General features: G+C 31.8%; 2 protein-coding genes across 2 annotated transcripts; one reads left to right on the top strand and one right to left on the bottom strand.

The window, feature by feature from the left end:
• Nucleotides 1-10,210: 10,210 nt before the first annotated feature.
• Nucleotides 10,211-12,669, bottom strand: RpL23A (ribosomal protein L23A). Its single transcript, XM_072525086.1, has 3 exons — nt 12,528-12,669; nt 11,752-12,206; nt 10,211-10,675 (listed from the first exon to the last, which is right to left on the bottom strand). The coding sequence occupies exons 1-3, from the start codon at nt 12,562-12,564 to the stop codon at nt 10,286-10,288; spliced, it is 882 nt and encodes a 293-aa protein (XP_072381187.1). The 5' UTR covers nt 12,565-12,669; the 3' UTR covers nt 10,211-10,285.
• Nucleotides 12,670-12,800: 131 nt separating this feature from the next.
• RabX5 (RAS oncogene family member RabX5) lies at nt 12,801-16,143 on the top strand. The gene is made up of 6 exons (XM_072525087.1): nt 12,801-13,114; nt 13,569-13,670; nt 14,028-14,092; nt 14,280-14,413; nt 15,126-15,327; nt 15,972-16,143. Exons 1-6 carry the CDS (start codon nt 12,891-12,893, stop codon nt 16,028-16,030), a joined length of 786 nt encoding a protein of 261 aa, XP_072381188.1. The 5' UTR covers nt 12,801-12,890; the 3' UTR covers nt 16,031-16,143.
• Nucleotides 16,144-16,498: the final 355 nt, after the last annotated feature.

The raw sequence follows: 16,498 nt of genomic DNA, 5'->3' as shown, positions 1-16,498 counted from the left end.
TGTTTCGGCTTGTCCACTGCTAGCCCCCTTATATATAAAAAGAAAATATTTTATTACTATTTTAACAATCTTTTTATGAATACACTTTGTATTACCAGTTTTATATTCTAGTTTACAGTTCTTTGCTTTATGTCCCCATCTTTCCAAATAGCACAAATATAAAACGGTTTATTATCAACCACAAAAGATATTCATAATAATATTCCAATTGGAGCAAGTTATAGATGTACTAGTGTTGAAAACACTATTTATAACTTATTTCGTATAAAGATAATTCGACTTCATATCGTTCTAACTGTTATGGCAAAAATACTATTTAGAAAGATGGGGGACCAAATATAATATGAACCGTATTTAAAACCCGTGAAGGAGAAGAATTTTTGACTGATACAATTTACTTACAATACGAATATTCTATTCTTTGTGTTTTGCTCAAACCATTCGTACTCTTTGAGACACAAATATGAAATAGACATACTCAAAACAGTTCCAATTTGATTTTTCAGAGAATGTGAGAACAAGGCTGGCAGATTTCCTTTATTTAGCAGAAATGTAACCTAACCAAATGGTTTTGGAACTACTGTTCATTTTAATGCACTAGTAGGGTTCTTTATAAAAATTCAGCTATGTAGATAAACATTCTAAAGTGTCTGGTTATACTATTGGAACGCCTTTTGTGTACGTCTATCGAAACGTATTAAAAAATGTATATAATTGCTGTCCTTTGTGTTGTATTTACTTATTGGTAACGGTAAAGCCTGTATATATTTGTTTGGTTCGATTTTAACCGACGGCGCAGATGTTTATTTTTTTCTTTGAGAATATAGTTTTATTTTTGAGTTGATGCTTCGGTTTTGTTGATAATGAGAAGTTGGTAGTAGCTTCAGACATGCAAATTATTTAGTTTGAATTGTCTAATTTTAGGAGAATAATATCTTTTGATGGTAATCTTGGTGTTAGGAAAATATAATACAAAGAAGGTTGGTGATCCCCACTCTTGACACCATTTTTAATAGAAACATTGGGAATGGTCAATGGTTTGGCCATATCAGACGTAGATATGAAAACTGTGTGTGACAAAGGATGGAGCTGTCAGAAATTGATGGAAGGAGAGGTAGAGGAAAACCGAGCAGAAGATGGAAGGACTGCGTGGCAGAGGACTTAGAGAGAAAGGTTAAGGTGAAGAAGTCCCGATGGACATAAATAAGTGTCCATGGAACAAACGACTCCTGAAAAGTAGAGGCTAATGATGAAGAAGAAGAATGGAGGAATGGTCAAATGATTTGACATTACGTGTTAATTTAAAGAAACATATCTCCCAATTATTAATTATTAACAAAAAAGAAGAGATCTAGACTAATAGTTATGAAGGAACGAAAAATGGGGCATAGATGTGACTATCTGGAAATTCAAAACAAGCAAACGAAATAACGAAAGACCAAGGCAAGCGAAAGAGCTGAAATACAAAAATAGTAGATAATGAGAGTGTTAGTTAAAAAACCTTAGAGTCATATCTAGGAACTGTTAAACCAAGTCTGGAGGAAAGGTATAACAAAAAAAAAATATGTCAGGATCCAAAAATACTGGAGATTTTCTTTGAACCTAAGAAAAATATTGCACCAATTTCTGAAAAATGCAACTTACACTTGAATTTCCTGAACCAACGCGAGGCAGTGCCATACAGAATCAAAATAACCATATTGTTCATATTTTTAGTCACAAACTGCAGGAAGCAAGCACTTCTGCAACAGATTTGCATCCCCATAAAGTGGTTCCCCGTTTGAAAAAGTCCACTTGAAAAGAAAATCAGATCAAGAAGACTAATAAAATCCCGGACGGATATGAGATTGGCATAAGAAGAGACTGAAATCTGAGCAAGAAAATGATAAATGAAGAAAATAAGATCAGAAAGACTAATAAAATCCCGGACGGAAATGAAATTGACATAAGAAGAGATTGAAATCTGAGCAAGAAAATGATAAATGAAGAAAATAAGATCAAGAAGACTAATAAAATCCCGGACGGATGTGAGATTCACATAAGAAGAGACAAATTTGAGCAAAAAAGAGTAAATAAAGAAAATAAGATCAAGAAGACTAATAAAATCTCGGTCGGATATGATATTTACATAAGAAGAGACAAATTTGAACAAGAAAGAGTTAATAAAGAAAATAAATAAAGAAGACTAATAAAAACCTCTGGACGGATGTGAGAATGACATAAGAAGAGACTGAATTTTAGTGATAATGTAAGTGAACCTTTGAAAATGCTATATAATGAAAACTAGTCAGGTGATAATTCAACTGGATGAATTAGATTTGTTTAGAAAACGACATAATCGAAGCTGTGAATGAATTTGTATACCTGAGGGCGCTCGTTAACACTCAAAATAAGATTACCGCTGAATTTACACGGCCAACAGATGCTATTTTGGGCTTAATCTTCTTAAATCCTCGATTATATCGGGAAAAACAAAGGTGAAACTTTACAAAACAATTATACGCCCGGTCCTAACATAGATAAGGTTCCTGGATAACATCGATGAAGACAGGAGAAAAACATGCCTAGTGGAGGAAGGTGATGGAGATGCCTTGAGACGGTTAGAATCCATGCAAGGTTATAAAGCCAGAATGATGATCAATTCTTCACTGCATTAAACTAGATGAGTCCTCACAATGAATTATGAAACATTTTTCAATCATAATAGATCAGAATGTTCAATCAAATTTTGCACACAGCCTCTTTTGAATTCAATTTATTTTTATATAGAATATAGAATTTTATGGAATCTACAGAATTATTAGTAATTTTTTTAAAAATCACAATTTTACTGTATCTAAAGTTACTACCAATGATATTCTTTCTTTTTTATTAAAGTTTCTCCAAATTTCTTCCCTCACTCACAATTTTACCATCGAACTGTGAAGATCGATCTCAAATTTGTCGTGTCGGGAGATAAATACGTTATAATTGCTGTATTTTTTTATTTTATTTTTATATAAGACGACTTGCTCTTATTTATTGATATCTATATAGTTATATAAGTGAATTAATCATATTTATTATGTAAATAATGCGGAACTTCTATTAAAAGTGTCAAAATCGTAGTCACGTAAGAGTTTTCTGGGTATTTATCATTGTTGCTTAATTACTTACGGTTGGAAATAGTCATAACTTTTCTTCTCGTTTTATTTCGTCTCATCTTTGGACAGGAGTATTTTTTTCTTCAATATTATGAAACGTAGAAGGTCAAATGTATCTTAGATAACAAATTTGCTTGATTTAATAGTGGCTCTAAGTTCTTTTTATCAGTTCACATAGAGTGACACATTTTTAATTCATGTTTCCTTCTATCCACGCGATGTTTAACATTCTTTGCAGTATCCACATTTCGAAATCTTCGTCGTTTCATTTTTAGAGTCCATTTGTCGACTTTATGCAGTAATATGTAACGAAGATTCATTTTAACAAGACAACATACTACTCGACTAGTTGTTTCAACTTCATGATCAAATTATTTGATTTATTTCTTTATCACAAATAATACTTTTGTATAGCTTTGATGAATAATAATTTACTATTTTGTTAAGCACGATTAAAGAAGATATTGTAGCAAATGTATATCTGTTTCCTTACTGTAAAATAACAGTCAGTGTATTCAATTTGTGTCTAACTGAATTAAGGATAAAAATGTGTTTGATAAGTTTTGATTATTTCCATTCTCTGACCATCATTTCAAGTATCTACTTAGTTATTTAAGAGCGTTATTCATATGTTATTAACCTTTTTATTTTTAGGTAGTTTTGTTTTTAGATTATATTTACATAGTTAGCGTTTTGTACATAAGACATACTTGTAATATATATAATGTTTTGGATTGACATATAAACCCAAAAAACTAAAACTAGTCTTTTTCTTCAAACCTGACCTATATAAAAAATCATTGTAACAAAAGTAAGTATTTATCTGATGACGCTGTCCTGTGAAGAAATGTTTGAAGCTATATATCTTGTTGTTCAGATTTTCTGGAAACAAAGTGAATCTATGTTCCGAATTCCGATTGAGGACTATTTCAGTGGGAACACCGTTACAGGTTAGAAAAATTAAGATAGTGTCTTGGGATCTTGAAAGTCTTACAGGTAAGAGTGCTGAGTAAGGAGAATACAAATTGCTTATATTCAAGAGACTGGGTGAAAAGATAAAGGACAGCACTAGGTGAAAGATACAAATTGTGGTATTTAGGCAAAAGTAACACTAAGAATAGTATTGGTATAATTGCTGATCGTTAATTGAAAGATAATTAATAAAGAAGTATTGCATGTTGTGTCTGTATGTATATACCTCAAACGGCTGGGTGAGAATCAAAGAAGGGGCTTCTAAGTGATATTCCATCAGAGAAGAAAGTCTTCTTCCTCTATGGAAGGTTGTTACTCCATCTTTTCCGCGATCGTCCGATACTACTTTTGCTGATTGGTGCCATCTCCTGCTATTTTGACGACACGAGTCTCCCCCGTTCTGCTTATATTGTTATTATATTCTTTTTTTTCTATTTAGTATCCATTAGTTTATACAGTGTACGTTACATTTTCTTCTAATGTCTTTACTTCTCTTTCGATCTCTCAACATATTTCCTGTAATTCTTCTCAGTACTCGCAACTCTGCCGTTTCCAGTAGCCTTTGCGTTGTGGCATTCTTTGGGTCTTGTTTCTGAGGCATATGTCATTATTGGTCTTACACTGGCTTTATAACTTCTTGATTTCATCTCAGCTACGTCAAATCTTAGAAAAAACCAATGAATTTAATATTGACACGTTCCATCTCTTTGTGGACTTTAAGTCAGCGTTTGATAGCGTCCTAAGAGGTAAATTATACGAAGCCATGAATGAACTTAACATTCCCCATAAATTAATAAGGCTCGTAAAAACAACTATGAGTAAAGTGATCTGCAGAGTGCAAATACAAGGCGATATGTCACAAGCGTTTGAAACATATGCAGGGTTACGGCAGGGAGACGCGCTGGCGTGCCTTCTCTTTAATATAGCGTTAGAAAAGACTATAAGAGATGCCGAGTTACACAATAGGGGAACAATCTTTAATAAATCAACACAGATTATGGCTTACGCTGACGATCTGGATTTGATCGCACGTACTACACGAGGACTTAAAGAGATGACTTCCACCTTGGCCTTAAAATAAACGAGAAAAAAACCAAAATGTTAGCATCTATTCCAAATAAAAGAGATAGAGCTAGAAACGCCGAAGAAAACTTCAGTATAGACCAATATAATTTTGAGGTAGTAAATAAGTAGTAATAAATATTTGGGTTCTCTCATAACAAACGATAATGACACATCTGAAGAAGTAAAACGGAGGGTACTGCTAGCAAACAAATGTTATTTTGGACTAAGCAAGCAGCTAAAAAACAGAAATTTAAGCCAGAAAACCAAACTAATAATATATAGAACACTCATCCTACCAGTGCTGACATATGGGTCAGAAACATGGACCATCTCCAAAACAGACGCAAATCTTCTGCTCGTCTTCGAAAGGAAGATACTAAGAAGAATAATGGGCGCATTCTGTGAGAATGGTATTTGGAGAAGGCGATATAATTTCGAATTGTACGAGAAGTATAAAAAAATAGTAAATGGTAGAGATGTAATATCCTTCATAAAAATAGGTAGGCTTAGATGGGCTGGACATGTGTCAAGAGCAAATGAAAATTACCCACCCAGACGAACTCTATTATCGGTCCCAGTGGGAAATAGGAGTAGAGGCAGACCACGACTGAGATGGAGGGACGGTGTGGACGAGGACGCAAGGAAAATCGGCGCAGCAAATTGGCAACGGTTGGCGATGAACAGAAACGACTGGCGAAATAGACTGGGGAAGGTCAAGGCTCAACTAGAGCTGTAGCACCACTGATGATGATTTCATCTCAGTGTTAATGTGTCTGTTTCGCCATATAGTGTTATTAAGGCATCCTGCCAGTCTATTTGCGTTATGTACCGGATCCGTCACTTCTTTTTCCAAGTCTCCATAGCTGTGCAGTTGTAATTCCATGTATTTTATTTCCATTACTTGTTCAATAACGATACCATCAATTTCTATTTTGCATCTGGTTGGTTCTTTGCTGACTACTATTGTTTTAGTTTTCTGAGATGAGATTGTTATATTAAATTCTTTTGCTCGTACATATATTAAATCTGTGGACCAGTTTTTGCAGACTATCTTCATTTTTTGCTATCAATATTGCGTCATCTGTGTAACAGAATATTTTTATTTTTTGTTTCCCATTCTGTTCTCTCTTCTTCCTCTTCCTTTGTTAACGCTTTTGATATTTCATCCATGATCAAATTGAAGAGCATGGGGCTCAATGGATCCCCTTGTCTTAGTCCGCTGCCTATTTCTATAGGTTCTGTAAGTTGTCCATCTATTCTGACTTCCATTTTGTTGTTTTGGTAGATGTTTAATAAAGTTTTTATACTATTTAGGGGAACTTCTGTATTACACAGAAAATGGATTACGTCGTTGAGTCTTACTCTGTCAAACGCTTTCTTTAGGTCAATCAGACACAGAAATGCTGGTTTATTATACTCCAGTGATTTCTCAGTAATTTGCTTTATAAGGAATATTGCATCTGTACACAATCTTCCACTAAGAAAACCCTGTTGTTCGTAGTTGTAGCATAGTATTTATCAAGTTTATACTTCTGTAGTTTCTGGCTGTTTTTTATCTCCTTTTTTGAATAGTAGAATTAATTCGCTTGTTCTCAATTCTTCCGGTATTTTATAATTTTATTAATTAATGTTAATTGTTCTGCCATTGCTGCTCCACAATATTTCAGTAATTCGTTTGGTATCCCGTCTTTACCTGCTGCTTTTCTGTTCTTCAGGTTTTCAAGTATTTTGCGAACTTGTACATTTATATTAAGTTCTTCATTTGTGGTAATTTCTGGTGTGTCCGGTTCTAGCGTCGTTTGTTCTTCCTCTGCATAGAGCTTTTTTAGGTAGTCAATCCACATATCCTTTTCTGTGTTTTGGTTCTATTAGTTCCTTTTATGAAAAAACGCCATATTTCCTTTTGCAGACTTTAAAAAACATGTTCCATATCTTTCAAAAAGCATTCCCAGTGATCATTTTTTATTTTTCTTAAAAGTGCATGTGTTTCGTTTCTAATTGTTTTGTAATTATGGTATGCCTCTTATGTTTTGGTTGACTTGTATTTCAGGTAAGCTTTTTTCTTTTCTTTACATTTTTCCTTCACTTCTGTACAAAACCATGGAATTCTTCGCCTTGGGAACGATTTATTTAGAGGAGAAAGTCTTAGGAGGTAATTTTAATGCATATATGAGCCAATCAAGGCTCATATTTCTTTAAGCTAATTCTTTGGAACTAGAAATAAAGCTGGAGATGTATGCTTTTTTTTTAATTTATTTATTAACGGGATACCACCTAATTCAATATATACACAAAGTATTACAAGTATTATATAGTGATACAATAATTACAAAGATATAGCAAATATGTATGAAAAGAATTGGCGATGCAGCCATATAGAAAAAAAAAAAACAAATACTAAAACTATATAAAGCACATAGCAAATACAAATTACATAAAATTACAAATTTTTTTTTAAATACATTCTACAGACATTTTCCGAAGCGCACAGCAACAAATCAAAGTCTATTCTATTTCCATTTAGAATGATTCTACTCAGTGGAGAATGCCTACCAAAGTTAGAGCGATGAAATTTAATTGCAAAATTATGAGATGTTCTAGTAACTCTAGAGGGAACATTAAAGTCGATTAGAGACAGTAGATCATTGCAATTAATTTTTGAATTCAGTAGTTTATGAAGAAACAAAACATCAGCATACGTCCGTCTGGAAGATAGCCTAGGAAGGTTTAATGTATTTCTAATTTCTGAGTAGGAATGGTCGCTTAAAGGTTTGTGTAATTTAAAACTTAAGTACCTAATAAATTTATTTTGGACTTTTTCAAGCTTGGCTATATGGACTTCATAAGTGGGTGACCAAACGACTGAGCAATACTCAAGAACAGATCTTACTAGGGCAATGTAAATCAGTCTGATGGAATTAATGTTATGCAAACATCTAGAGGTTCTAATAATGAAGCCTAACATTTTAAATGCCTGGTTATTCACATAATCAAAATGAGCGCAAAAATTTAGTTTGGAATCTAATTGAACACCTAGATCTCTTACAGTTGCGACAGCCTTCAGTGGTTCTTCAGCTAATTTGTAATTATAAGAGAGGTTGTTAATTCTTCTACAGAAACTAATAAAGTGACATTTTCCAACATTAATGCTCATTTGGTTCCAATTGCACCATGCCATAATTTTGTTAATATCAATTTGGAGTTTTTCACAATCTGAGACGTCTTCGACAATTCTATAGATTTTTAAATCATCAGCAAATAGCAAAAATTTAGAGTTAATTTGAGATTTGAATTAAAAACACTTGAATTAACAACAGCACATTCTTTTAACAGAGATAAACGCATGTTACTACATAACAAAAATTTGACAAAACCACTCACAAATAGATTATTGCTTGACAGGGTAAGAAGATATAAGTGAATGTATCTGGAAGGATGCATGACTGCAAGGTAATAGCTAGTGAAATGGTAAGCCAACATAAGTTGCTTGGTGCTGATACTGAAACTAACCTTTTCGTTTTTGAAATTTCCTTATCAAGGAAACTTTGGAACATCTGTGTAGACAAAACTTTCTTTTTAATAGAAATCTGGCCACCATTTTTTAAAAGCAGATCGTTTTGAAAATGGATTATCTCTAGATGACTCGTTTTCAAACTGAACTGATATGTAACATATGTTTAATTTACACTAATAATATTAAAGGTTGGCCCGTTTTCATATGGAATACATGTCTTGGTATGGTAAATACAAATTTGTCAAAAAAGTAGAGATGACCTTTTCATAATGACTGATTCAATTTCTTTGATTCTTCTTTTTGTTGCTTAAGATTTGATTGTTTGGTAGTCATCTTTTCCTTGGATAATTTGGGTATCATATTAGCTAAACATACACGACAGTATTCTTGAGGAACGTTTTCAACTTTTAAAATCTCAACAAAAAGACAGTCCACCCATGTTTGTCCCTGATCCTCAAAATCTTCCTGCCTATCAGGGGAAAATTCCAATAAGATTGAAGACATTAACTACATTCCAAATAACCACAAGGAATTCTACATTATCTGTGAATGGCCTACTACCAGTGCAAAAGAAACACACCAAGCTGAAAGTTAAATTATCCTTATTTATTTTAAATGTTTGTTTTTTTTTTAATTATAGTGTAAAAGTTTAATGTTTGCAATAAACAACAATTTTCATATAGTGACTTTTTTTACTATTAATACCTGTTAAAAGATAGCCCATCTTTTTCAAAAACTTCAGTTTCTAGGTTTTTTAAAATTAAAAAATGTATTTATGTCTTAGGTAAGATGTTTTGACAGAAAGATTTAAAAAAAAAGTGGAAGTGACCCCTTTTCAAAATGACTGATTCAGTTAAACTCTTCTCCCGTGAATTCCATACATTCTAGAATAATTTAATTACCTTGCCTAGATGTTACATTCCCTAATACCACTTCACTTGAGATCCAAACTACTTAGGGAACATCCATAAACTATGTGGTAAAAATTCTGACTTTTTTAAACACTCCTGCCTCTTTATAATAAAGTATCAAGGCCCTTCCTCATGTTGTCATAATTGCAACTCATAACCCCACTTCAACGATTTTTAAAAAAATTCAATATTTCTGCATTTTTAAAAATTAATTATTATCATTAAAATAATTTTATAAAAATTAAGTTTTTATATGATTATCTGATACTTTGTAAAAAATTAATTTTTTCACAGTAGACAAATTGAAATACACTAAACACTGTCGACTGTGCACTCTCTCTTGTCATATACCATCCTAATAAGCAAAGACCCTCCTCTCTCTTCTTTATGACATAGTTTATGTTCTTTCACCTGGGGGTAGAAGTGGTTTTTCTACCAGGAACTATAAAATATGTCAACATTTTTCAAAATGTCCAACTTTGGAGAAATGTATTTGATTATTCTGGTAACACAATGTTAGATCTAAGAAAAATCAAATCAAATGAACTTATTGAGAATGTAACATACCAATTCTAGTAACTAGTTGGAGAAAAGAAACACAGGGATAACTCAAACTAAAAAACTTTATTCTCAACTTATTTATTAGTATGTCAAAAAATAAAACAAGCTAAGATATTTATTTATATGATGCCAATCTTGTTGGCAACATCTAGAGCATCGTAATCCCTAGCTAATCTTACATATGCCTTCTTTTTACCATCAGGCCTAATTAAGGTGTTAACCTTGGCTACATTGATATCATACAATTTCTTAACTGCAGCCTTAATGTGGTGTTTGTTTGCCCTCGTATGAACTAAAAATACCAAAGTGTTGTTATCTTCAATCTTCTTCATGGCTGCTTCGGTAGTCAATGGGAATTTGATGATATTGTAAGCGTCCATACGTGATCTGTGGGGTACACTCCTCTTTGGGTATTTGGGACTCCTGGGTGGTCTAAGGGTCTTAGGGCGGCGGAAGTGGACAGAGTTACGGATTTTCCGTGAGTGTGTTCCATTGGGGCCTTTAATTACCTAATAGAAAAAAATATTGTCAATCTTAACGCCAATTACACATGCTTGATAAAGCAAATGCTTTGGTGGATACATTTGTATCTTAATAAATATTGCATATGCATACCTAAACGAAATAGTTATGTTTAACTAATATGAAAGGTTACATTTTGGTAATTTAGTCAGTTTACAACAAAATGAAAGATTGATCCTGATGTAACCATTGAAGTATTTTGAGAATGATGGATGAAAGTGGAAATTGAAATGTCAAAAATAAATTTATTTTAACTTAAATTGTGACTTATTTCCAACAAAAATAATAAATTGCATTAAGATACCATAAGAAAATAGCTTCGGAACAATATGATATAAAAACTGTTGCCATACAGCAAATTGCTATTTTTATACAAAAATTAAGTCATGCTTTACAAAAAGCATGTAAATTAAGTAGTACATAGCAGGAAGTGAAATCTAATCAAACTTGTGATGCTGAGAAGTCAATATATGATTGTAAGGTATCTTAGTACATTAATAACAAATTACAACCACATTTGAAAAATTACCATAATACAAGGTTGTATTTGAAGTTCTTATACTAAAAGTAACAAACACAAAGTCATTAAATATTACAGAAAAGCTATAAAAAATAAATAAAATACATACAAGTCACATGAATTTAATTTTTATATCAATTTAGGCATACATATTTATTAAAGGCCCACATGAGAATTGAGTATAGAAAGATTACTTATTGATGACCACAAAAATCAACATACTGACGATGAGTCAAAGCAATATTTGGAAAATTTGCAAAAAAATTCCAGCAATCTTGATATACAGAAATTTTTTCAATAATTGACAACAACTGTAGCAATGGTACATTATTTTCTAGAATGAGTAAAATGTGTCCATATTTGAAAAACTAAAAATCTTTCATTTATCAGCATTATACTAGTGGATGAAAGGACTTTTGTAGATATGGACAATTGTGTGGTTTATACACAACATTACTAAAAATCAATGAAATAGGGATATGAAGAAAATCTATACACTGTCATACTTGAACAATTTTTAATAATTAAATCAAAACTACTTACTTTCTTTTGGATTTTAAGTGCTTTCGCTACTTGTACTGCACTGGCAGCTGGCTTTTTGCCAACACCTTTCTGTTGTTGTTTAACTGGAACATTTTTCTTGGGCTTAGCAATAAGAGTTGCGGGAGCCTTGGCCTTTCCAGCAGCAGCTGGTTTCTTTCCTGCAGCCTTGGCTGCGGGTTTGGCAGCACCTTTGCCTGCAGCTTTTCCAGCTTTAGCAGCAGCTGCTTTTGGTTTAGGGGCAGCAGCTGGTGCTTTTGCAGAGCTTTTGGCTGAGGCGGCCTTGGGTGCGGGCGCAGGGGTTTTTGAGGAAGAAGCTTTCTTGTCAGCTGGTTTACTTGCAGCTTTGGCTGCTGCTTTTGGAGCTGGGGCGGGTGTTTTTGAACTTGAGGAAGAAGAAGCAGCGGCTCCTGCTGCTGGTGCGGCCGCAGGCTTCTTCTTTTCTTCCTTCTTGGGGGCTAAAAATATAATAAAAACATAAGAACATAACCTTCAAATGTTTACACATATACATGCCTCATGACTACTAAAATAACTTAAATAATACACAATTGGTCTACGGTAAAGATATACACAACAACTAATAGTTACTAGAGATGTTCAGATGTTAATAAATTAGTAACATGTGGATATCACCGCGTGGCCATATAAATACTACTTTTTCTAACAACAAAGGGATAAAATAAAACCCCTTTGGGGGAAAATAGAAAGTAGATAGTTAGTATTAACTTATTTATGGTTAAACTAGTTAATTATTTTTAAAAATAAAGGATACTAACCGGATTTATCCGCTGCTTTTGGCTTCGTAGGTGCCATTTTACAAAGATAATCACTAAAAGGAAGTTAACCTAAGCGTGTTGACACTTTTGACGGACCAACGGAAATGACAATCGGTAAAGTTTTTGGCGGTTTACTTGAATTTCTTTATCAATTTGTTCTACTTCGGTGGAAACTAAAATTGAAAATAACATTTAAATAATTATCACATTGTTAGTAGGTAAACCTAATTTATGCATGTGTGCATATCCGATAAACCGTTTACCCAGTTTGTAGGTATAATTATTCAAATGAACGTAGTTGTATCAAAATAAACTTTTCAATACAAACAAAACATTTACAAATCTGTTTCTAAATTTTCGAGAATGTCTAAAACTCGTTATATAAATACAAATATAATTGAATTTCCTGCGGATCGCGTAATAGACAAAATTCCTTCTCCATTTTTAACAAGGTGTTCTCCATATGTTACACAAACATTTAATTCAAAACTAGATATATCATTAAATAATATTGCAGATAGTACCATGATGAGTAAAATAATTGTGATAGGGGATGTGTCTGTAGGAAAAACATGTTTGGTAAACAGGTAAAAATATTTATAAAATACTAGTAGTAATAGTTGAACTAGTTAATATAACTTAAGTTATTTTCTTTTATTGTTTTATTTTCCAAAAACAAAGTATTTGTAAAGCTTTTGAATTATTTTAGATTAGGCAACCAGCATTGCGTTGTCATGTTAAGGATTGCATATTATAGATGGAATTGGAAAAATATTTAATTTTTTAAATTTTTTTGAAATAATATTTTTAAATTACTTTATATAACAGTCTCTTTTAAAGGTAAAAAATCATAATACTAATGAAATCTTAGAAGATAAAAATGACTTCGTTTTTAATTAAAATTATGATAATTAGACACAATTATGATTTATGTTATTGAATATGAATGGGACTGTAGTTTTTTAATTTAATTTAATTTTTTCAAAATTGCTCTATTTCTATTATACAAAACTATAATTTTATTTTATACCTAATGTTTAGGTTTTGTAAGAAGATATTTGATGGGAACTACAAAGCAACAATTGGAGTGGATTTCGAAGTTGAAAATTTTTTAATATTGAACGTTCCATTTGCTTTGCAGATGTGAGTATATTGTTAGAGATAAGTATTATTAAGTATGTAATATATATTGACATTAAAACTATATTCAGACCATTTGAATAATGGTAGGTGAATTCAATTGAAATCAGGCGGTATATACTATTGAGTAAAAAGGCGCTGATTTTTGCTGTATATTTAGGTGCAGATGATATTTCTGGAGAATTTTGGAGCGTTAGGAGAAACATGAACAGGCTAGCAGCGTTGTTTCTTAGAAATATGGGAGTCGTATACATGCCAGATGAAGGAAGAAAGAAAATTTTATAAAATAAATGATGTAAATTATTTATATGTATTCCAAAATTAAAGAGATCATTAACATTTATTGTAATTATATTTTAGTTGGGATACAGCTGGTCAGGAAAGATTTAAATCGATAGCTCAATCTTATTACCGTGGTGCAAATGGTAAGTGATGTATTTATGCTTGTCTTTTAAAATTCTTTTCCGTTTTTGTTTAGGTTCTCGTCTACAATTTTCAATTTAATATTCTATTTCAGCATTATGATAGTAGAGATACCTAGTCAAATAGTTCATTTTTGATCTGATCACACTAACAAGAACATAATTTTTTACAATTTGTTTGTTGTTTTAGCTGTGGTAATTGTGTTCGATCTTACAAAACCAGATACTCTTCACAACTGTCACACGTGGTTAATGGAGGCATCGCAGACATTTTCAGCAAAACCGCCATATTTGTTCGTGGTAGGAACCAAAAGAGATCTCGTCGTAAGTCAATTAATTTACAATTAACCATAATTTTTTTTACAATTACAAATAAAATTTGAAATATTAGCCTGTTTGCAGTTATGGGTGAAGTTTTATGATATTTTTAAAATTCATCGATTTATTAAATGGCTATCTGAAAATTGTCACATTTTGACATGTGACGGTTTTCTTCCAAGGTAGCGATATGATAACTTAATCAGGAAAAACCAAAATAATTTAACTAACAGGGTAATAGAATCAAAGTGAACCAAGAAAAGAAAAAAAGTAGAGAAATGAAAAACGCACAGGTAATAAATGAAATTGTAGAAAAAGGCGGAAACATGATCGAAGTAATGAAAGCAATCAGTGCCGACAGGAAAAAAAACTGGAAGAAATGGATCAGCAACGACATTAAAATAGATAATTTGTGAAGGCATAATGATTCACGCTAAAAAGGATATAAATTAAGATTTACCTCCGATTTTTAATGTACTCAGTCGAACACTAGTTAAATTTTCAGTGAACTCTAACATTTTCAGTTACTTTTATCTTCTCACAAACTTTGGAATCCAAGATAAGGTTTTTTTGAGATAAATACATAAGATATTGAGAATAAACGACAAAACACACATCTTTGTGTAATTGAAATATTTGAAACTACATATTATATGCGCCAAAATTTTAGTAATTATTTAAGATCACATCAATAAAACATTAAAAACCATCTTTACAGAAAACATATGCGTATATGAATATAGAAGAATGCGCCATACGCGTGGCAACGAAGCTGAACGCAGAATACTGGGCGATATCTTCCAAAACTGGAAAAAACGTTGATAATTTGTTTAGAAGAATAGCAGCTTTGACGTTTCAAGAATGTGTCAGAAGGGATTTAGAAGGAAAGCGGTTCAAAGAGATAGGAAACAATATAGTTGGTAAGTAGTTATTTATCAAATTTTACACTATTATAACGACAAAGGGTCTAGTTTCTTTATCCAGTTACTAATATGTTAGCCAACCAAATAGATTTAAAACTTTAGCGTTTCTTGTATTCACTCTCTGGAGCATTGGGGTAAAATTGATTCCGAGCAGTGTGATATCCATCCCACTGCTGAAAATTTTGAATTTCTCTTCATGGCACGTAAAAACAAAATTTTATTTCTTCGATAAAAAACAGACCGTACAAGAGTAACTCATAAACATTAAATGACTTCTCAAAATTCTCAAAATCTGCACGGAAAAGCGTTGCAGATGATAGATGATCTGTTAAACCATTTTCTCATGCTTTTATACCTATAGCTCCGTGGAAAAGGGTGATAGGCAACAAAAATTGCGTTTTTGTGTGTTTTTTTTTTGCTTTGACAAAAGTGCGATGTTGCACTATTTCAGATTATTACAACTAGATGGAGCATGCTAGCCGAAACATCAATTTTAAATATTGAAATTGAATTTCAGCTTGATTACAGCATAAGAAACAATCATTTCGTCTTATTAGTGTTATTGCCTGAACATAAATTACTTAGTTTTCTAATAACTACTAATTTTATTGTTGTTCTAACAGAAATTTAATTTTTTGCAGCTCTTCAACCAAAGACGACGCTAAAAAGGGGAAATTGCGTAGCTAAATGCAAAAACTGATTTCAATAATAATAAGTATCTGTTAATTTTAGTGTAATGTAATATTTTACAATAATATTAAATTTTTGTACTGTTAAATATCGATTCATTGAAAATAAATCATAATTAAGTAGATTGTGGATTTTACACAAATGCCAGTGGTTTGCCTGGTGAGTTTAATATTAATTTTTATAATAATATTAATCTTAGCTCTAAGTTTAATATATATATATATATATATATATATATATATATATATATATGTATATGTATATATATATATATATATATATATATATATATATATATATATATATATATATATATATATATATATATATATATATATAGTTGCCAAAGTATAAAAAAATCCTAAATCCATTTTAAATCAAGTAGGTCACATAATTATTATTATACTCTTTACAACGACTATTTAAATTCTTATGAACTATAGTTCAGTCCATGATTCTTTACTCGTGCGTCATCATT

This window comes from Diabrotica undecimpunctata, chromosome 3 (assembly GCF_040954645.1).
Source record: "Diabrotica undecimpunctata isolate CICGRU chromosome 3, icDiaUnde3, whole genome shotgun sequence".
Taxonomy (NCBI): Eukaryota; Metazoa; Arthropoda; class Insecta; order Coleoptera; family Chrysomelidae; genus Diabrotica; species Diabrotica undecimpunctata.
This window is presented reverse-complemented; position numbering and strand designations above follow the sequence as displayed.

Excerpts from the sequence above, each read along its gene's own strand:
- RabX5 (XM_072525087.1), top strand. The coding sequence starts at position 12,891 with ATGTCTAAAACTCGTTATATAAATACAAATATAATTGAATTTCCTGCG. Across the intron at positions 13,115-13,568 it reads AAAACATGTTTGGTAAACAG|GTTTTGTAAGAAGATATTTG; the intron begins GTAAAAATATTT and ends CCTAATGTTTAG. Across the intron at positions 15,328-15,971 it reads GATAGGAAACAATATAGTTG|CTCTTCAACCAAAGACGACG; the intron begins GTAAGTAGTTAT and ends AATTTTTTGCAG.
- RpL23A (XM_072525086.1), bottom strand. The coding sequence starts at position 12,564 with ATGGCACCTACGAAGCCAAAAGCAGCGGATAAATCCG. Across the intron at positions 12,207-12,527 it reads AAAAGCAGCGGATAAATCCG|CCCCCAAGAAGGAAGAAAAG; the intron begins GTTAGTATCCTT and ends TTATATTTTTAG. Across the intron at positions 10,676-11,751 it reads CACTTAAAATCCAAAAGAAA|GTAATTAAAGGCCCCAATGG; the intron begins GTAAGTAGTTTT and ends TTTTTCTATTAG.